Source organism: Pogona vitticeps, chromosome 4 (assembly GCF_051106095.1).
Source record: "Pogona vitticeps strain Pit_001003342236 chromosome 4, PviZW2.1, whole genome shotgun sequence".
Taxonomy (NCBI): Eukaryota; Metazoa; Chordata; class Lepidosauria; order Squamata; family Agamidae; genus Pogona; species Pogona vitticeps.
In genome coordinates, this window is record NC_135786.1 from 217,536,167 (window position 1) to 217,559,663 (window position 23,497).

The 23,497-nt window shown below is 37.3% G+C and overlaps 1 protein-coding gene across 2 annotated transcripts in view; it reads left to right on the plus strand.

The window, feature by feature from the left end:
- The first annotated feature begins 8,133 nt into the window (after window positions 1–8,133).
- The window catches only part of ZFPM2 (zinc finger protein, FOG family member 2), a 422,787-nt gene continuing 407,423 nt past the window's right edge, over window positions 8,134–23,497 (plus strand). The window contains exon 1 of one of the 2 annotated variants that reach the window (XM_072999255.2): window positions 8,134–9,061. In XM_072999255.2, coding sequence (XP_072855356.2) covers window positions 9,022–9,061 — 40 coding nt within the window. In that variant the 5' untranslated portion in view covers window positions 8,134–9,021. The remainder of the gene's footprint in view (window positions 9,062–23,497) is intronic. The other variant, XM_072999253.2, reaches the window with a different exon arrangement.

Genomic DNA, 23,497 nt, shown 5'->3' on the forward strand with positions numbered 1-23,497 from the left:
TTTGAATTCAATTTAATTATCAGATTTTAAAAGGGAGAATAATTTTCAGGTACTGAAACTGGAAGGCTATTTGTAGTAAACAGAGGTAGTGTATGGCAGTATGCCTGTAAGCCAGTGATGGGGGCATATGTGTGAGTAGGGTACAAGTGAATGCATGAATCTGTGTTAATATCTTGTTCAAATAGGCACATGAAAAAAGTGGGAGTGTTATCCCAAACTGAGAGGCAGATACCACAGTTCAATTCTTTCTTGTCCAAGGTCATATCAGACTGTTATTGATCTTTTGAAGATACATTTGATTTCCACTTAAATATTTATACAATATGTGAACATGAAAACCTAAGTCCAATTTTCAGTCACAACTAAAATCATAGGATCATATAAAAGTGAAGTTGGAAGGGGCCTACAAGGCCATCAAGTCCAACCCCCTGCTCAATGTAGGAATACAATCAAAGCATATCTGCCAGGTGGTTATCTAAATTTTTCTTGAATGCCTCCAGTGTGGGAGCACTCACCAACTCCTGAAGTAACTGGTTCCACTCCTGTACTGCTCTAACAGTTAGGAAGTTTTTCCTGATATTCAACTGAAATCTGGCTTCCTGTAACTTGAGCCCATTGTTGCATGTCCTGCACTCTGGGATGATCAAGAACAGATCTTGCCCCTCCTCTGTATGACAACCTTTCAAATATTTGAAAAGTGCTATCATATCACCCTTCAGTCTTCTTTTCTCAAGGCTAAACATGCCCAATTCTTTCAGCCTTTCCTCATAAAGCTTGGTTTCCAGCCCCCGATCATCCTTGTCGCCCTCCTCTGAACTTGTTCCAATTTGTTAGCATCCTTCTTGAAGTGTGGTGTCCAGAAGTGAACACAAGACTCAAGGTGAGGCCTAACCAGTGCTGTATAGAGGGGGTCTAGCCCCTTGTGGGATTTGGAATAATATTTCTATTAAAGCAGCTTAAAATAGCATTAGCCTTTTTTGTTGCAACAGCATATTATTGGCACATATTTAGCTTGTGATCTGCGACAATTCCTTCTCATAGTTTTGCTGAGCCAGGTATCCCCCATCTTGTAACTGTGCAATTGGTTTCTTTTTCTGAGGTGCAGGACTTTGCACTTATCCTGTTGAATTTCATTCTGTTGCTTTCATCCCAGAGCTTCATCTTATCAAGGTCATTTTGAATTTTGTTTCTGTCTTCTAGAGTATTAGCTATTCTGCCCAATTTGGCATCATCTGCAGATTTGCCAAGCATTCCCTGCACTTCCTCATCCAAGTCATTAATAAAAATATTGAAGAGCACCAGGGCCAGGACTGAGCCTTCGGATACCCCACTAGTTAGTTACCTCCTCCCAGTTAGAGAATAACATATTCATCATCACCTTCTGAGTATCTGTAGTGAATTGTGTTTCCACCTGATACTTGATCTATTTTGGCCGGCTAGCCAACAAGCTAAGGCAAGTTTGGATTAATCAAATGGATAAAGACCCCATTGAGTAGTGTATGGTGACTAAGGCCATTTAGGCTAGCAAAGGCCCCTCAGGTCTAAAGAATGACAGTATAAAAATAGAGTTCATCTCTATTTTATGAGTCTTTTACATATCCTGTATAATGTATATTTTAAATTCTAGCCATTTTGGAACTTGTTATACAGGTATATGGTTATGAAGATGTTGTTTTGTTGACTTGTCATTGGTTTTGTATACTGACTCAATGTTTCAATGGCCTTTGGCTAAAATTTTAATAAAAATTCACATTCACATTCAGTATATACAAAATTCACTTGATCTATCTAGCCCACACCTAGTTAGCTTGCTAATCAGGATATCATGGGGCACTTCGTCAAAAACTTTGCTAAAGTCAAGTTATACTATGTCTACAGCATTCCCTCTGTCTGTCAGGGAAGTGACCTAATCAAAACATGAGATCAAATTAGTTTGGCAGGATTTGTTCTTGACAAATCCGTGTTGGCTTCTAGTTATTACTGCATTGTTTTCTAGGTGCTTGCGCAATGACTGCTTTGAGGTCTGTTCCAGAATTTTGCCTGGGATTGATGACAGGCTGACTGGCCTGTAGTTCCCAGGTTCTTCTTTTTTGCCCTTTTTGAAGATAGGGACAACATTAGCCTTCCTCCAATCCTCTGGCACCGTTTCCCATGATTTCAAGAAAATAATGGATAGCGGTTGAGAGTTCCTCAGCCAGTTCCTTCAGTACTCTTGGATGCAGTCCATCCAGCCCTGGAGATTTTAACTCGTTCAAGGTGGTAAGGTATCCCTTGACTATTTGTTTATCAATCTCCATCTGCAATCCTGTCCCCCTCCCCCTGCACTTCTAATTTGTTTGGAAGTTCATAGTCAGTCTTACGGGAAAAGACTGAACTAAAATAGGAATTGAGCACTTCTGCCTTTTCTTTGTCATCTGTTATTATTTTTCTATTTCTAATGCGGAGCTGTGCCACTGTGTCTTTTGTTTGTCTTTTGCTACTCACATAGACTTATTTTGTCCAAAATCCTGTTGCTTAGCATAATAAAGTGAACTAGAGTAATCAGTAGGAATTTTGTGAGACAATTCCGACATAAGTTCCATTTATTCAAATGGGCATACTCTAACTGTGACTTGTTATTCTAAAGTAAGTCACAGATAGAGTAGCCCCATTTGAATTAATTGAATGTATGGAGGAACTGACTAATGAAAACCCCACTGATTTAATAGGCCTACTTTCTTTTTGGGGTGAATGGTCTACTCTAATATGATTTATTATAATAAATCTGAACCCTATTTCAGCAGAAATTTTATTCTACTTTATGTTTTCATATTTTAATCTTTTAGTTGTATTTTAAATCATATATAGTTTAATTTATCTTTTAATATTTAACTTATTGTGTTTTAAATTGTGTGAATTTTAATGTTGTGAGCCACTTTGGGTCCCTTGTTGGGAGAAATGTGGCATAAAAACAAACAAACAATGCTAAGCAACCAGGATTTGGGACATTGTCTCAATAGAAGCTTACTATCTAGAAGAACACCTTCTCCCACCTAGATCTACCTGTATCACTCACTCTAGCCAGGAGGGGCAGCTGAGGAGCCTAATGCTGAGGGAGGCCCAAAGGGAAAGAACAAGACAGTGGGCCTTCTTGGAGTGGCCCCTCATCTCTGGAACAATCTCCCCCCAGAAATTTGTCTTGCTCCCTTGCTGGATGTTTTTAAGAGGCAACTCAAGATTTGGCTCTTCAGGCAGGCCTTCCCTCCTGTCAATACTTAATTTATTCTGCCATCTTTTATTAATATTGTTGTTTTATTTTATTCTTAGTATTGTTAGCCGCCCAGAGTACACTTTGATCTAGATGGGCGGAATATAAATTAAATAAATAAAATTAAATTAGCATAACTCCACCATGGCTGGTGACATCATTCCCCATAAACAGGCAGAACATATCAACAGGATACTGGTCCTTGAAAGTGCTTGTGCAAGTTATTCCTCAAGCTGTACCCCAAGCACTTCTACAGCTCATTACATAAGTGTAATTACAGCTCATTAGATTATGTGTTATTTACACTTTTTGTTCCATTGGTGTCTGTGCCACCATTAGCAGAATATGCAGCCAGTCGCAGAACAATGTCTCATGTACTTTTTCTACTATGTTTGATAGACTATAATGCTCTTGTTTTTATTTTGCTTTAGCATACATGCCTTTCTCACTGTGTTTTCATTATTTTTTAAAAACGTATACTCTCCCTTCTTTCCCCTGTATCTAAGACAATCACAAAGAAGGTTTGACAAAATTAGAAGGAATGAGAGCATAATGCATCTTATTTCAGTTTGAGTAACTAAAAAGTATTGTTGTGTTTTCCTGCTGAATTTTCAAAACACAACTGCAACAATGTCAGTGGTTCTATTAGAATAATATCATATTGGAAAATTATGCATTAATAAAAATTACAATTGTGGAAATTCATAGGAGAGATAATACTTTCTGAAACATACAAACAAACAAATAATGATCTCACAAAGATATTTATTAAAAATTTGGAAGTCATGTTGCATTTTCATTTCTGTCCTATGAGTATCTTAATACTGTAGTTCCAACTCAGTCAGGTTTTTAACATGCCCACCATTACTGTATATTCTTGTTGGCAGTTTGTCAAAATGTGAGCTAAACAGCAACCTGTTGTTCAGGTGGCTGCTCATTTACAGAGTGAATGCAAAGACAGTATCCAATAGTTTCCATAATGCAACATTCACCACAGACTTATAGTGCTACTACCTGTGCAACAGTGGAACTAGTGTTACCCAGTGGAACAATACTAGTAGGATTTTTCACTCTGCTAACCTTACCAATGAGTCTGAATAAATGTAAATTTCCGCATATAGGTATGAAGAATCAGATGCATGACTTAGGGTGGGGATACTTAGCCTGATAGCAGTATAAGTAAAATGGAACTCAAGATTTTTAATAAACCATGAATCAGTAGTACGATGCAGCAGCTAAAAAGCTTAATCTAATTTGAAGCTGCATCAGGAAAAGAATAGCATTCAAATTTAAAAACAAACAAACATATCTCAATAGTATCAATCTATCCTGCCTCGGTCAGATGTTGCCTGGATTATTGCATCTAATTCTGTACACTTTTAAAGAGTATGACAATCTGAAACTTCACCAGGATTGTGACAAAGATTGTTTACAATTTAATTATTCAGGTTACACCCAGACACCACTGACCTCAGGAGGGTGGAAAGTTGAGTTAACCTTGAGCCAGCTACTTGAACTAGGTTGTGAGTGGGGTTTTCACTCTAATACTGTCATTTAACCACTGCACAACAAGGTATTTGAAATGTCTCAGAAATTAGAAAACAAATTTATTTTATTTTGCTTTCAGATTTAGGACCTGAAGTGACAGATTTCAAATTACAAGATAAAATGCTTTGACTAACCATTGGGTAGAACTTTCATGAAATGAGCCATTCACCCATGGAACTGATTGCTTTCAAGGGTGATTGAAATTCATTCATTGGAGATGTTTATGCAGTGGCTGGATGGCCACAGATCAAGGATGACATAATAGTGAATTTCTTATGTCAGCATAGGGTTGGACTTTGATGTCCCTTTGAATTGTATCATTCTATGATTTCATGTGTTCCAAGTCACTCACATATTTTCCAGTTGCTATTGTAAGTGCCTTTAAGAAGGTTCTAATAAAGTACCAAAAGTATGCTAAATTGTGAATTCTATAAATTCTGCACAGATACTTATGCAAAATTTACTCTTATTTGATGGACTTTTCATTGAAAGCATTCACTTTTAGTATGAATGTTCTCATACACATGCAGAAGACCTTACATAAGTGTCCCAAATAAGACAGTAAAAATTAATATTGTTGTTGAAGAGTTTGTGAAGGGAAGAAAAATTTAGTAGCACAGCAGAAACTGCCCTCTATGATTTCAGAATTTATATAGAAAAGACCTTCAAATTAATTGTTTATCACAAGTACAAAAACTGACTAGAAGATGATTGATAAGGCTAATAACCTATTCATGGATATTTTGTAATGGAAGAAATGGTTTTAACTAAACTATGCACAACACATAATTTAATTATCTGGAATCAGTGTGTACTTAAACTGAGGAGTTCTAGATCACAGGTCTGTTTAGCATTCTATAATACTATCAAATGTCTGTCATTTTAATCACACTTTTGTAATATACCTTGGAATCCCCTGGAAAGGTAGGTAAGAAATATTTTTTTTAAATCAGTAGAATAATCATACATTGATATACTCCAGGACAATAGACCCAGTGAATGATTAGAACTCATTAAGTGAGCCCCCCCCCCCCGTAAGTCCCATGGACTCAGTGACTCTGATCTAGTTGGAGCTAACTATTGAATACAGCTCACAGTGTGGTTTTATGTATGGAGGGAACCATTTATATTGCAGTTTATGTCTCTCTGTTGCCAGAAGGTTAAAAGAACTGCATGGAAAGGGGGAATTAGATGGGCAACTCTTTTTGGTAGACACTCAGCTGTCAACTATCAGCTGGCCCCAGAATATATTTGCTGACAATTCTGCCTCTTTACAGGAGAGAGAAACCTAGACTTGCTATCCAGTTGATCTGAAGCTAGAAAACTTTTAAATCCAAAGAAGAAAGGCTGATATCTGTACCTTTGGTCAATTCCTGAATCCATCTGTGGCTGGTAAGGGAACCCCAACAATTTCTTTCTACCCTCTGGTCAACTGTTTCTCTAGTGTGACTCAAAGCCTCTGGTCAGAAATTGGCTTTATATTTTAAAAAGCACATAAGATTATTGGAAATGCTGAACAAAAGACCAGGTTAATAATCACCTACCTTTAGTACCTTTGGGCTAAAAAAAAGTTGGGATATATCATAATATTGAAAAAAAAACCTCTTATATTTCTGAGCCTCTATACTTTAGGTAACAGGGCACATGGGCCAGCAGTTTTGCTGTCTCACAGAAACAATTGCCATTAAACAAACAAACAAAGTGGATTCACAATGTCAAAGCTCTGTCTCCTCCACAAAAGAACCCTACCATGAGCACCTTTATTTGGCATCTTGCTGGCTACTACCACTCCTTATTATTTAATCATTCTGCCTAGTAGACTATAGAATATTAAAACAGCTAGCTTCTCTTAGCCTTTTATATTTTGCCTAGAAAATGCTATCGTATAGTAAAGATAAATAGCTATTACACACCTGTAGGCACAGTTGCTCATGTGTTACTTCACACGTTCCAAGACTGAACAGTTTTCAGAACCAAACTTTTGTGAGGATGGCTTAAACAAACCATATAAAGCTCTAGTAATTATTATGATAATAAAGAACACCAAGGAATGTTGTGCATAACCTTAGCCACCTGTCTAAGTCTTGGATACTAAACATCTGTTTATGAAATTGACCTCTTTACCTATTTTTTTTTCCTTAGACTGTTCAGTGGTTTAGGTGTCTGGTTAAGGAGTTCAGTTCCCCACTATTCCTCCTTGACAGGGACTGGAATCCTTTCCAGCTCTGCAGTTCTTAAGATGCTGATGAAGGGATTCCAATGAGGACTGATGAGACATATTTAAGAAATTCTTTTGATAGAACTGAGTATCTGGCTGCAGAACCACAGGCTGAGAGTTCAATTCCTGACGATGCATCCCAGAAGAGTGACCTTGGGTAAGCTGCACAATCCTAGGGCACCCTCAGAAGAAAGGAATGATAAACTATTCCATAAGGGTTGCCAGAAGTCAGAACTGACTTGGAAACCCCCCCCCCTTTTTAAGAGTTTTGCTTGCCAGTTTCAGCATGTACAGAAAAGCAAAAGTACTGAGGCATCTTTAAGACTACTGGAGTTATTTCACTGTGAACTTTGGTGTCTGAGAAAGTGGAGTACATAATCCACAAAAAGCTCATAGTCTAAAAGTGCCAGAATATTTTTGCTCTTGAGGAAGAGTTATCTTTAGGAGGAGTTCTGACAAAAAGCAGCCACGCTTGTTTTTGGTTTTCTAATAGGGCATACATTTATTTTAGTCAGAGGACAGCCTACATTGGAATGCGCGTTAGAACTTGGCGGGTTTAAAAAAAATTATACAAAAAAAGTAGAACGGTATTTTCACTTTTTGTGAACCACCTTTCCACGTGAACATTTATTTCAGGGCGAATAGACGCTCCATAACGTCCTGTGCATTTTTTGAAAAATGCTTTCCTTTCCAGCTCTGCCGGCTTAAGTTCTGCGCGCTGTCCTTTCCCTCCAAGGACCCTCTCAGGGCGAGGTGTTATTTATTTTTGTCAAACACCGGCAGCAACCCATCTGGAGGAGAAAGAGGAAAGGGGGAGCGGGGGAGCAGTAGCAACAGGCTCGCGGTTCCGAAGTCTTGCCGTGCCCCCCCCCCCCAGAACTCTTTCTGAGGGAGACGCACCCAGCCACGCGCGGGGCTCGCGCGCCTGGTTGGCAGGGGCGGGAAAGACCATCCAGCCTCACGGACAAAAATTCACCCCCGCCAAGCCCCTCCTCCCCGCCTCTTCCCCCCCCAACGCCACTGTCCTTATCCGTCTGTCTCTCTAGTAGCCATGACGAAGAAGGGCTACCACTAGTCACCCCCCCAGCCCGTGATGTGCCGCCCCCGCCCATCCCCCCAGCAGGACCCGAGGCTTTGAGTACAAGTTGCCGGCGAACGCATGAGACGGAGGGAGGGGGGGGATATTTGTGAAGTCCTCAAGTCCCCCCCCCCCGCCGGGTGGGCTCCTCACTTGGCTGACCACTGTGGGAAACAGGATGCTAGACTAGGGAGGCCTGGAGTCGTGTCGGGGAAGCCGCTTCTTAGGGGCTCGTTCGTCCGCCGGCTGCAGCCGGCCAGTCTTAAGGGGAGCGCGGCTGGAAGAGCGACATCGCGGCGGCATCTGCACAGGCACCGGAGAGCGAGCGAGCGAGCAGCGAGGAAACCAGAGAAAAGGAGAGAGAGCAAAGGAGAGAGAGAGAGAGAGAAAGAGAAAGCGCGCTTCCTCCCTCCTTCCCTCCTCCCTCCCTCCTGCCTTCCTTCCCTCCCTCCCTCCCCCACTTCTTTCTGCTCTTCTCCCTCATTCTGTCCTCCTCACTCTTAACTGAGACCCCCCACACACACACAATACAGACACACGTACACACGCGCGCCAGATTTCCCTCATGCGCTCCCTCAGTCTCAATCCTTCAGACCCTCTCCCCCCACCCCGTTTCCCCGCTTCTCTTTTCAGGCGCGCGCGCGCCCGCGCGCACGGCTCGCCTCGCCTGGGCTCCCTGTGTTTCTCTTTTCCTGTCATCTCCCATCAGCTCCTGTCTATGAACCCGGCACGCTGACTTGCTCTTCTCTCGCAATCTCTCTCTCTCTCTCTCTCTCTCTCTCTCTCTCTCGGCCCCCTCCCTACTTCCCACTTCCCGTACACCCCCTTTCCACACTCTCAGTGCACCTGAAACAACAACAAGAAGAGCAGCAGCGGCGGCGGCAGCAGCAGCGACGACAACAACAACAACAATAACGACCGGCATCCAGCATGTCCCGAAGGAAACAGAGCAAACCCAGACAGATCAAACGTAAGTTTGCAAAGAGGAAGGAGAAGGGAAGCGAGGTTTCCTTTTTAAAAAATAATACGTCAATATTGTTGTTTTTAATAGTTTGGTTAGTTTTTCTTTTTTAAAAAAATCGAAACAGGAGTAGTGGCGGCGCCCCGATTGGAGTTTGGAGGGTATCTCCTCGTTTTTTGGAGGGTTGTGGCGGTCCATCTCTCTCTCCCCCCCCCCCTTCGGTTTTTGTTTTTAAATAAAACAAGACCACCGCCTTTTGGCTCTTTATCAATGTAGGGTTGTCTCTGCAGAAAAGTTAGCCTTAGAGTTAGGGCTGATGAAGTTCTGGGACGGGGAACGGGAAGTAGGAAGGGAATTGGGGGGGGTGTCTCTCCTCCACCGCCGCCCATCCTCAGGTAACTTTTCTTGGAAATGTGACTGGACCGTGCATCCCAAGGGGGTACATCGAGCCGCTGTTTTCGCCCCGCAGGCGATATGTGCGTGTCGATTGGGGAGAGGGACGACAGAAGAAACAAGAACTTCCCAGGAGTGGAACTCAGAGACCCTTGTCCCCAGCCCTTCAGACGACCCAGCGCGTGCAAAGTTTTGCTCTCTCCCCCCCCCTGCCCACCCTTGCCCAGCGCTTCTCTCTCTCTCTCTCTCTCTCTCTCCTGGGGAGGCCGAGGCACGCGCGTGGCGGCGTGGGTGAAGGTGGGTGGGAAGGCTGCCGTGCCCAGCAGGCAACCACCGCTGCCCATCTCCTGAAAATATGACACGCAACGACGAAGACCCGTTTCGTGGCGAGGAAGCGAGGCTGCGTAAACTCCTTCCAGCGAGTTTTGTTTGTTTCTAGGCGCTACTGTGGAAAGCAATCCCAGGCGTGCATCTTTAGTAGTTGCCTGCTAGATAAATGCAAGTTCTTACTTAAAAAAAAAAAAAGAGGTGCACGAAGGAGGTGGAGTTGGTGGATGAAGTGAATAATCATCGTGCTCTTTGTGATCACTTCCTTCCTCTTCCTCCAACTCTGGGACAAAATAGGACACACTTATTTGTTGGTAAACTTTTCTGAGTTCTTGAGATCTCTCCCCCCCCCCTTCCCTATACAAAGCACTGGACGCAGCATTTCTAGAGGGCGATAGATTCCTTTTAGAAAAAGCTGGGGCAGTGCCCTGATAGCCTTGAATAGACTTCCCTATACCCCCGAATGCCTTTCAAACGCAAATGTCATGTGACTTGTCCAGACCTTTTAAAAAGAATTTTGTCCCCTTTTCCTTTGGCTTTTAGATTTCTGAATGCGTATAGAAGAGTGGTTTCTTTTTTACTGCCTTCAGAATGTGAATTAATGTATGTATCAAAGAAGATACTATGTTTCAGATTTTGAAATGTTTCCTAAAATACTTAGGTTACAGCTGTAGTAAGAATGGTGATTCTCTGCAGAATTAAGTTTTTGACACTTTTTGACAAGCACCTCTCTGACAAACTTAACACACACTTTATTGTAACTCACTTCTGGGGTTTTGTGGATTTTTTAAAAACTGATTTTTGAAATGCACTTTTAGCTGTCGGATGGGTTATGTTCCACCTACTTTTTAAGTGTCTGGGTTTATAAAACTATTTCTGTACAAACTGAGAGTCTAAAATCTCTTTTATGAGTGAAAATTGGTTCACTTTACAGTGTGTAACTGTAGCTGGAAGAAGCTTCTGGTGCACGATGTGAACAGTGGCTTGTTTGTTAGCAAATAATTAACATTAATTGATTGCATGGTGCAGAAGCCATCTCATCTTATTTTTCTATACTTTGTTATCTCCTAATTTAACTACTAAATATTTTTACACCCACCTTATAATGTCAGATAAAAGCTTTTGTACTAATTGAGGCAATTGAATTCTGTAATGAGTTACAAGCCATTTTTGGTGGCTTTCTTACATAGTAAGAAACATTAGCTCAAGGAGGCGAAACCCATTGTTTATCATAACTGAGACATGATAATTTGCTTGGATATATTTGTATAGATAGAATATATTTTGTGGAACTGTATGTCTATACCATATTTTGAATAGTGTTAGAACTTGTAATTGGGAACAACTTTGGGAGGGTTGTTTGACCTATTTGTGGATGCTTCTTCAGGGAATACACTTTCATTTTTGGTTCTTTTGAACAAAATTAAGTACTCCAAAATCTGCAGTGGATTGATATCTTTGAGAGAGTATGAGAGGATGTGTGAATGGCTGAAAAGTAATTGTAGCTGAAACTGGGCTCTTTAGAATAAGTTTCTTTGATACATTTGGTGAGTCATAAATGTCTACTCGAAACATGAACTTCCAGAACCACTGGGAAGTTACATTTCTTGAAGATGATTTACATATTTAAACAAGTCCACATAATTTGCTGTAATAGGACAAACACAATAACTCACTCTCTTTTTCTCCTTTCCTCCCTCCCTCTGAAACAACCCTTAGTGTGACCATCAGCACTGACAGTAAAAATAATAAGATCGGAAACCAGACTACTATTTCTAGGTCTGAGACCTCCTCAATTTGCAGGGAGAACTCTAGCTGATAAAGCATGCACAATTTAGATTGGGGGGTGGTGGTGGTTTCCAGAAACTCTAAGGACAGTCAATTCAAAGGACAAAAAGGTTGTTGGGTACAGTTTCCCCCTCTTTTACTGCATACAGTTTCCTGCTATCTAAAATTGTGATTTATGCAGTATTTTAATATTTTGCTTATTCTTTCCCCATGGGTGCTCTCTGGGCAGCGATAAAAAGGCGACGCTGAAAGAGCACCATTAATTTGCTCTGATGACTGGCCAGATAAGGGGAGATAATGGGAAAGATAAGCGGAGAAGATATACCATCAGAAACCCGATTATTACCATTAAAATTCCAGCCCAGCAATCTGCAGAAGCCTGATAATTCCTTCTCCGTTTCCACCACTTTGGACGATAAGGCAAAAAATAGTCACTCAGTGCTCCTTGATTAGACTGCCTGGATTTTCTGATAATAGAGTGATAAATTATGTATTTTGCCCCATGTTTTGTCCAAAAATTCAGATTTCCCCCTTTCAAGGTCTATATTTTCTGCTATTCCATTTTTTTTTAAAAAGGAAGCCATCTCTTATAAGCTATTATTGTAATCCTAGTTTGATAAAAAGCACTGATAGGAAAGGAGGTGTTTTGTGTGGGAGCCCCCCATATCAATGTTATCAGCTCATCTTGCTGCACCAGCTGCTAGCTGTTGTTGTTTTTAGCCTTATCACCTCCTGCCAATATGCCAATAAATTGTCCAGATTGTTCCCCATTCTGTAGCTGCAATGCAAAATTTATGACAGAAATGATTTTTTTAAAACCAAGTACATTTCTTTATGATTAGCAGATGTGATTGCTGTGCAGTATTGTTGTTATCATCATCATCATCATCATTTTTATTTTATTTTATTGTTACAGTGGTCTGAGATCTTGTATTATATTTTATGGCCAATCTCGCTCCAGGTTTTAGTCATACCTAGGTACACTGGCTGGAAGACTGGGGGCAGGAAGAAGGTTGCTTCTACTTAACAGCATATTTACTTAAACATGTGCATTTATTTTATGTGTGGACACTTAACAAAAAACAGGCAGCCTTCAAAAGAGTTTAGAAGAAACTGTTCTGAATAACACCGAAGATTTAAAGGGGAACGTATTTTTAACAGAATGACTCCAAATAAAACTTTCAGTTTGTGTTTTTGATATTTATAGAAACATGATGGCAATTTTAGGTTAAAATCAGATTAGGGGAACAATATCAGATCTTTTTAAAATAATGCTTTATCATAAGTAGAAGAGTTGAAAATAAAGTGTGCTCCAAAAATATATTCAAAGTTCATTACTGCGAACAGAAATCTGGTTTTAAACCCCTCAATACTGGGCTTTCATGAAGAAGTTTGAATTAAATTAACAAGTAAATTTTTCTGCATAGCAGCTGTAGCCTCGCTCCAGGTAAATTCTTACACTTTAATAAATAGGTAAGGAACAAGTTAACCCATGGTATTATAAAGTTTTCTTCGAAGCACGGAGATAGTTCTATTTTTTTAGAAATATACTTGTTCATAATAAGACTATAAATTACACAGATAGCCTCTATATCAATAGTTTCACTTGTTATGAACTGTCTGTGATATTTTTCACGTGAGGTCAGTTATTTTGAAACCGCATACACACCTATAATAACAATAACGTAACTTAGGGGACAACGTAATAGAAGGTGCTAAAGCACTTTGGTACTTCAGAAGCAGTAGATTACCACCCTCTGGTATTTCATTTGCCATGACCTCTTATAAGCTTTTGTCTCTAAATTTAAATGATCATTTCACTTTTGATTCTAGTAATGATATGATTTTGAATGCTGTAGTGACTAATATCTTTGTGGCTATAGTGTTGAATTACCTAATATGTTGCAATTCTGGTTTTTATGTTCTTGTCTTCTAGTAAAAATATTTAGAGATGACTTACCAATGTATTATATGTTTTCATTACGTATATTGAATCTGTTTTTCTTAAGCAATGGATTACATCTCATGGTGATCATTGAAAAATTATAAATTGAACTGAAATCGCCAGTTCAATTAAATATTAAATGTCTAATTTGGTAAATATGTTGGATCTGGGTTTCTGTTGTATAATGAATCATCAGATTCACCCACCCACTCCCCCTTTTTAAAAAGGTACAACAAATTGATATGAAAGTTGAGAGATGCTTGGCTCATAAAACAGACAAACAAAAAGGATAACTTCAGTAAATTGTATCCATGTATTGACACTTGTAATTAAGAGCAAGACCCATATATGCATATTACAATGAAGAAATGGAATTTCAAGGTGTACATCAAAATTTGGAGGGGAGTTCAGTTTAGTTTTGGAAGCCGTAAATCTTTAATTGTTGGTACATACACATCTTCAGATAAGTAAGGTAAATTTTGTCAATTGAGTTTGTATTTCCCTTTCAATTGCATTGTATACTGATTTAGCTAATGTATTCGGAATTTTGTTCATGATCAGGCTGTTGGGTAAGTACTTATCCATGTACCTTGAAATCTTGTGGTGATTTGGGCCTTTGGTTAAACTGGTATTAATTTTGGAAAACTACCATCTTTATTTTCGAAGATACAAACAGAAACTATGATTCAAATCTTGCATTATAGGAATATAAATATGCTTAGAGAAATATGATTCAGCTGTGAGGGAATGTAATGCAGCTAGGTAATCTGCTTCTAATTTTTAGTGTGTGCTAATTCACAATTTTGTTAGATATGCAGTACCTCATGTAGAGATTCATACAGGTCTCAGGGTAATGAGGAGAAAAGGAAGTAATCTATCTTTGGCAGCAATTAATTTCCTTTAAATACTAAGTGAACTAGTAAAAATACAGTGAGAATATCAGTAGAGAAATGCATACAAAACAAAACAAAACAAAAAAAGAAATGAACATAGTTTGAGAGCACTTGATTACAAAATTTTCTCTGGTGAAATATGTTGCATATAATTCAACAAAAATGAAGGACTAGAAAACCCACATCGTTGAATAGCCAAATCACGCACATGATAACATTATTTCCTTTTGAAGAAATACAAATTGGAAGTGTTTAACTTTGACTAGGTTGTCCCTATTCTTCCATGATGAAGGTATTACATAGAAGAGGCACTGAGTTTTTCAAACTATCGATGTCGATGGCTTTTCTTGTTCTTAGTCAAAGACAAACCTTTAATATGATTTAAAGTAATGCTTGGGAAGTTCTAATATATATGTATGAATAGGTATTGAATCAATAAGCATAGGCTCACTTTTAATTTAAAAAACACAGTAATAAACTAAAAATGTACAAAGCCATTCCACTAAAAATGGATAATTTTAGAATGCTTTTTGTCTATGGATGATACGCAATTGAATATTTTATTTGGATAAGTCCCTTGCTAAGCTTTTCATCTATAGCCTTTTATAAATAGGAGGCAAGTTCATATGATAAACTAAAAATGCTCTTTTGGGAAAAAAAAGCATTTGAAGCTTTTCTATGATGCCATGAAACAAACAATTAACCTGCTTGGTGCCTGTCTTCTCTTAACAACTTCGGTGATAGAATGCAGAAAAGAAACAAATTGGACTGTAGGCATATTTTATAAACACCTGCTTCCCAATGTTGAACTTTATTTTTATTTATAGATGTAAGGAGAGAAGTGCAATTAAATGATAGGATTTGAAAGTGACAATGCCATTTTTGAAAGGGACATGGTCTCTTTAAATGTATTAGCATAAATCTAGCACATTTGTTTATTATGTTTCAAAATCAGTCACTGGTATCTCTGCCACAGGTAACAATTGACTTTTCAGGCTTCAAGTTAATAGCCTTGTCTCTTGCTTGTAAGGATCAATATTAGTATTAATTAATCACCATTATCTGTCCTAAGATCTGGTTCTATTTGTTGTTACATCAGCAAATATCAATATAGAAAGTAGACTCTCTGATTGTCATGGCAACTTCATCTCTTGGGTCAAAGAAAGTTTATCTTATCTGTGCATGGAGAGTGGCAAACTGTTTAGGGATCTAGTTTGAACTCTAAGAACATTGATTTAGTTTTTGTTTGTGAATAGAGGCTGAATTTCAATCACAAGGGATAGGAAAGATTTAAATATTAATGCCCAGAGGTATGTCCATGAGGGTGTCATGCTATTACTGTCAGATTGTCTTGGTGAGATGACACAAAGGTGGGGGGAGAATTGTGTCATTTGGATTATTTGAAGTGCAATAACTTATTCATTTGACAAACATGTCTAGAATGAAAGTGTCTTCATTTCATTGTTGTTATTTCTCTGGACTATTAGTTTATCCTCCAAATCTGGATATTTGTTATTTGGCAAAGATCAGGATAGAGGTGACATGTCAGATGGAATGAAGTAGTGTTTAGCTATTAAGTAGAATTCTCTTTTTCAAAAAAGGGGAAATGGCGATCAAATCAGTTCTCTTGGTACTTATGGAATAATGACAAGCAAACAAAAATCAGAGGCAATTTGAATAATATAGTCTAATCAGTCAGATGTACCCTAGGAGATTGCTGAACTGATGAAAGTATTTCATGAGTCTGTAAAAAGGAAATATGAATTCCACTTTGTTGCTATTCACGTTAATAAAATATTAATGTATAGTTTTGTTGAAAAACTCTCCAGGGTATTGTTGTTCATATATGAAACACTTTGTTGAAATACTGTCATATAGACACATCAGTTTGTTGATATATAGGGTTCAGTCTATCGGAAGTTTTAGCTATCCAGTCCTAATATGTCTTGTATAGAAATGTGCAGAATAATTACACTGAATGATACTTTAGTACAGTATACATTGTTTATAACATTATGTGAAAGTATTATTTCTAGTTGCAATTATAGTTACTGCATTTCACTTGTTTCATCGGTAGGACATCTAACCTATCTCAAATAAAATCACCCATTCTGGGATTTCTGGATGCATGTAAAGTAAAATAGTCATAGACGTATGCAGAGAGCATAATGCTTATAGTGCCAAATGACTCACTACTGAGTATTGACATCTCCATTGATTGCCTAGTTTTATCTAATGCCTTGAAAAGGTATTGCCATCCTGACTTGATAATAGCTGTGAATGGCTGTCACCAATTTGTACCCCCCCCCAGTTGATTTAATCTATTCCAAAGTAACACACAATGTGCAATGTTCAGTTTTATCTGAAATGTGTTTGACTGATTCCATGAAGTGACATATAGAGTTGTTTTGGAGAGAAAACACTCAGTAAAATGTTTTTGGTCATCAAATCTTATACCAAATAACATTCCACACTGAATTCTTTGCAGATGTCCAACCTTGTACAGGTAGATGTGCAAAGCAGTTCCTGGCCTTTGTTGAACCTTTCTCTACAGTTCCTGACGCATTTTTTTTCCCAAAGTAAAAAAAGGAAAATAATTGCTTTACTCCTTCAAGTAGAGGATTTCTTCCTTGCTTTCTGCTTGTCCTCTCTTTATGTCCTTTAACATTTCTGATTTTTCAGATATGTTTTTCCTCAACTATTCTGAAAATTCACTGAAAATAATGACCCCCCCCCCAAAAAACCAACCAAAACTTGAAAACCATAAAAACAGAAAAACCATTTGATCACCTTATACACCTCATGTTAGTTAGCACTAATCTTGTATAGCTTTTGGAGCAAATTTGGGCATAAGCATCAGCAAATCATCAGGAGAAGGACATTCTATAACACTGGAAGTTAATGGAAGACCTCAGTTGGAGGGTACATGAGGAAGGAGAGGGCTCTGAAGACATGCCAGGTAAGTAAGTCAAAGCCAGGTAGCAATACAGGAAACATGCCCTTTGCCAGCTGTGAGCTGAAGTGTCTTTGTGTAATTTCCTGTCCTCTGTTGTGTCTATCAGTAGACATTGTCCTTGTATTTGGATTGCTATCTCACAAGTGACACAGCTTCTTATGTTAAGAAGTAGCACTGCATTGCTTAAGTAAATGTATGATGCATAAGGATTGATATTCAGAAAGCATAATTGTATAGAAGCAAATGATCCAGATATCCTGTTCTAAATTCGTCTAGCATATGATGTGGGAAGTTTGCGCTATTGATCAAACCATGGGATTCTCAACTTCTGGGAGCTATGGTTAACTGATACAAGTTGTGACCCAGATTATTTTGACTTCATATTTGCTCTTCAGATAGAGGGCAGGTAGATTGTTCTTCAACACTTTAGATTTCTTTTTCTGCTCCTACATTTTCTTGTAACAATTATAAAAAAAATACTGTACACTGTTACAATTCCAATCTAAATGCACTTTCAAGTTCTGAAAATTAATTTGCCTTTTTAGAAATATATATTTTTACAGTTTTTACATTATTTGTACCACTAAGAGTCTAGCCGAGTTGTTTCTGGGGCAGCTGACACATACATAGATACATATACATAGATATGTATTTTGTAGCTTTTGTTTATGCAGCTACATTCGTTCTAATGAATATTTGCTTATGCAAGCACATGCAATATTGTTTGGTTATGAATCCTGAATCATGGATAGCATTACATTAAGTTGAAAAAGCAGACTATTGAAAAGATGGCTGAACACAATTAACAACCTGTTTAAATTAAGTGGTGCTCTACACAACAAATTCCCAGTGACATAACATTTACGTCAGTCTGTGTGATGCATTCTAATGTGATCTAGGAGATAAAAATGAGAGATGTTTATATTCCTTATTCACTTTGGTATTATTAATGGAGTTAACAAAATCCATGATTTTATATCTGATAAATTGTTATTTTAGAAGGGGAAATAATATATGAAGACTGATATGTACAATTATCAATCAATTCAAAATAGGCATTTGAGTCTTTTTTTTGTTTGTTGTTTTTATTCTGTTTTTTTCTGCACCAGCAAGTTTGTTGATAACTGTAGTTTTTGTTAGGTTTCCATTATTTTATTTTTCAGATTTAATTTTTATTATATATCTTCTTTTCAGCTCTGAAATAGATTTTTCCTAAAGAAAAATAGATCCTTTCTCAAGAAAAATCAGGATATTCATGTAAGCAAATTCTTAGTTGTTATGTGGATTATTTTTAGTTTATCCCTAGTTTTCTAACTCAAAATCACGAGACACTTTAAGAATCCCTTTAAAACTAAGGGAAAAGTGCCAGTTGCACAGAGCTAAAAAGGATAGATGCAGAATCATTTTGCTTAAGTAAAGCTTCACTACGACTTTTTAAAAAGGAAATCTTTTGATATGAGAGTCCAATGCACGTCTACTTGGAAATAAGTTTGAATTTTATGGAACTTATTTCCAGGTATGTGTGTATTGGATTGTAGCTCTACAGTGCAATTCTATGTATGTTTCCTTCAAAATAAAGCCCATTGTATTTCAGAGAGTCAACTTTCAGGTTCATGTACATTGTATTGTTACTTTAATTGCTCTTGGAGTATGAACATAGCTTTCTATTTTACTGAACATTAGACATTTCTGTACTTAAATCAGAGACAAAGAGTGTTTGTGTCCGTATTTTGTTCCATGAGCTACAGTACTAGTTTGAAGAGCAAGAATTAATAATGAAAACATGTTACAAAACCTTTCATTGTTATGCACACAGAGATGTACATGCACATGTGTGAATGTTCATGAGTACATATACTTTTGAAGGGTAGCCGCCTAGAGTGGTCTTTTACGCCAGATGGGCGGGGTATAAATAAAATAAAATAAAATAAAATAAATAAATAATAAAATACATTACCATGCAAAATAAATTTAGGAAGCACTTTTGGATTGGTATGTCAGAAAATTGCATGGAATTGCAAAGGAATACAGTGCAAGTAAACAGATTAGTATAGAGGTAATTCTGAAAACAGTGAGTTTCTAAAAATAAATGTCTGTTCTTTTAACAGTGTGCATCTTAGACAAAGAAATGCATATTTTACCTTCAGGTTCTTTAAGCTTCTGAAGTCAGGCCTACAACTGGGTCAGATGATAAGATGAGCACAACAGGAAAAACGAAGAGCACCTCTGATAAAAACTGATTGATTGATGTCTGGCTTCCTCACCATCGGGAGCAGTTGACAGTTAGTTTAGGATCAGATGATTTGGCTTTTGCGATAGATGATGGGGCCTGTTAGAGAAGTCTGAAGGACATAAAGGTCGTTTACTGTGTGGTGTCAGGGAATCCTGGGTTCCTACAAGGTGGGACACTGGATTGCATTTTTCCTTTGCTTGAACCTGAACTTTCATGCTCTTGTAAAAGTTTTGAAATATATAATCAGTATCCTTTCCAAAAAGTAAATTTTAGGCAACTCTAAGGATTACAGTGCATATGCTTGTATAAGAGGTATGCACAGGTATAAGAGGTATTCATAAAGATATTTGACAGTAGTGTTAAAAGATAAACCACAGCTTTGGACTTGTGGCTGAGCTGAGCTAATACAAAACTAACAAACACACAAATCAATTAAAAAATATAGGTAATAGTTAACTGTTCGCATTTTTGATGTTTCAAGTGTTCTTTCAATGTACTTTTTTCAAAAAAAAAACAACAGAAAATGGGTATTATTATGAAGATATTGTTTGCATAACAGTAAAATTTTAATCATAGGCTCACTTATTTGAAATTAAGACAAAAAGACATTTTTGAGTAACAATTCTCAATCTTGTGCTGTTAAAAATTACTAAGTTATCCATCGTTTTTTTTCTTTGAAACACATGGAAGTTTAATATTCCAGGACAGCAAATGGAAAAACTGGAGCACAACTCTATTCAACAAAAAAGGTTTTCAGGACAACTACAAAAATTCATGCTGCTGTTGCAGAATTAGAATGTAGACAGCTTGGCTAGGATTTTATATTTTGGACAGTTTTCTGCTTGCTGGAAATCTATTGTGACATATTCCTTCATTCTGAGTCTCAAGGGTCAGATCTCCAAAGAACCGATGACTTTCAACTATGCCATTGGCTTGATATCAATAAGATTTTTAAAGAAACTGTGTAGATACTGTTGCAGGTACCTTGAAACATTTTGTAGAGTGTTTTGGACTGGAGAATATAATGTATCTGTCTGAGTATCTTTCTATTATCTGTTCCATTACAGCAACAAAAGTTGTTGGCTAGAAAGAATAATCAAATATTTTTGCAAAATGAGAAAGCTGTCTACGCCTTTGTTTGAGGAGTTATATTGTAAGTTGAAGTTAAATGCACTGAAGCCATTTTTGTAGGTTGCTTCTCATCTAGTTACATGTTAATTCATAATACAGTATAATCAAACATTTGATATATTCTCCCACCCATGTTTCAAAAGGCTTTCTTTTAATGTGTGTATGTTTGCATGTGTGTTTTAAATATATAAGTAAAGCAAGTGGCCTGATGACTTAAATATCTGTTTTGGAGTGTCATGCCTCTTATTAGGTAATTGAGCACCATCTAATTATAACTCAAAGAAAATCAGGATTGATTAATCAAAGAGAGAAAAAAGTAATGTATCCAAAATTACCAAGATCAGTTATATTTATAAACAGAATGTAACAATCAGCTAGTTTCACTAGCCTGTGTAATTTTATGATTATTCCTGCAGTGTAGAAAATCTCATTTAAGTGGGAGTATTTGCCGGGGATGTTCTGACTGGACTGATTAGCCTGATATTCTCTTTATAGTTCTTTGACTGTTGACTCAAAAAATGTTACTAGTAGGGGCAGCAGAGAGAGAGAGAGGGAGAGAGAGAGAGAGAGAGAGAGAGAGAGAAGCTCAGTTTTATTGGGGGGGGGGAAACAAACTTTAAATGTACATTCACAGCAAGCAAACCCGTATTCTTTTTCTAGTTACAAAATGTCTTTCTGGTAATGGTCAACTGTTGCAAATTGTTTTATATAAAAAGTCAAGGACAAAACTGAGTTGAATATATCAGTGCATTGTTGTGGTTTTCCCAAATAAATCACATTATGCTATATTATTTTAAGATAATATAATATTATTGTGTCAGTGGCACAATGCAACATTATCTTAACCTTAAGAAATTGATTGGATATTTGCAGTTTGAACTTAATTTTTTTAAATTTGGTGTTAGTTTCCATTCTGTTCTCCTTAGGGCTCCTTACTGATAGATTGTCCTAACAGAGCAGTTCTGTATATCATTCACTGAATTAACTGGAGTTTAGTTTTGGTAAGTATATGTATTTAAAAACGTGGATGTAGCATGCAAAATGCCAAATACTTTTCAGTCTCTATGATTTCCTGAATTGGCCATTGATAATGTTTTTCTCTCTGGGTGCTTTTTAATAGTATTTGGGAATAGATAAACCATTTACAAAACTTTTAGAATTAAAATCATTCTGATTAATAAATATTTTTTAACATACTGGCTAGAATTTATGGTAGCATTAAGTGTAATGGTCTGAAGAGCAGTAGTGAACTGCTACTAAGTAACACGTTGTTGTTCCCATTACTGGTCACATGCTGCATGACTTGATGAATCACAAGACAAGCAGAGGCAATTTCTTTCCCCAGTTTACACTTCAGTATTTGCAAATTCCCAGTAGTATTTGGTCTATTCTGTAGACACTTTTAACAAGTTCCTAAAGGTAGTAAATGCCTACAAAATGCCCTGACACATAATTCTGTAACTCTGGGATTGACTGTTGTCATTCACCAAATGATGAACTGTCTTTCTGGTTAGGTCGAGCAAATAAAAAGGAAATTAGAGGAAACATTACTGAAAAGTTTTGTGTCTCAATTGGAAGTACTGTTCTTCCATTTTCTGTAGACTCAGAAACAAGAAGGATTCAGTAATGATACTTTGATTGATGGACCCATCTTTTAAGACATTGGTAAGAATCAGTTTCTGAAAACTCTGTATGTGGTTTCAGTTTACAACTAAGGTAAAGCCAGAAAAGCAATCCCAATATTTAAATGCCCACTTAATAGTTTTGTCACGTGCGCTCATTGTAAATTATTTGTTAGAAATTCGAAGTTAGTATATCTCAGAGTATAATGTGTGGTGAAAGAAGTGGCCTAGAACTTATAACTTTTTCTCCTCATAGATCTACAGAAGTGCTCCACTGAAGATTAGGATCTTTATTTTAAGATCATAAGTAGATGGTTGTTTCTTTTACAGAGGTAGCTCTGTAGTGCACCGACTGTTTTAACATGTGCACTGACTGTTTTATTAACCTCTTACTTGTGGTATGGAGTCTTGTCTTAGAAATATGCTCTGTGTCAGATTTCAATGTCATGCTAATTCAGGCACCATCTTGCAGAAAGAGGATTATCTGTCCTAGGTTGTTATCCTAAGTTCTGAATTCTGAGTTGCTTGCTGTGCCAGAAACAGTTCATCTTTCACACATATCAGATGTTTTACATTCTGAGTGATTTTAACTATGCCGTCACTTTTTAAAAATCCAGACTTCTATCTCAAGTTATTTTTCTCTGCTTAAAAACTGGCCCTTGACCAAAAGTATCATCCATATTATCACCTGATTACAGATGCTATGTCCTTGAATTACTTCCATTATTTTATTTCCTTTAATTGTCTTATAATGTGTATTGCTGTTAAACACCAATAGTTGTTGAAAAAAATATAAGCCTGGAGGAGAAACATATGAAATGCAACAATGAAAATCCTTATGTTAAAAAATTGTAATCAATAATTTGGCTCGTAGAGGTGAAATACAACATAATTGTAAGTGAAGCATATTGATTTCCATTGAATTAACTTTAAAAGGTAGTTGACACGGAGATGTAATATAATTTTCACAAGGAAAACTAACTATCAATCTAACTATCAATCTAAGGAGGGCAGATGTACAGAAACAAATGAGGATGCTGGTTGTCAATTTTCTGAAAAATCAAAATGGAGTTTTCCAAAATATTAACATATTTAACTAGATGGGAAAACATTAAAAGTCACAGAATAATTTCATACTTGTATCTTTGTGGGTTTCC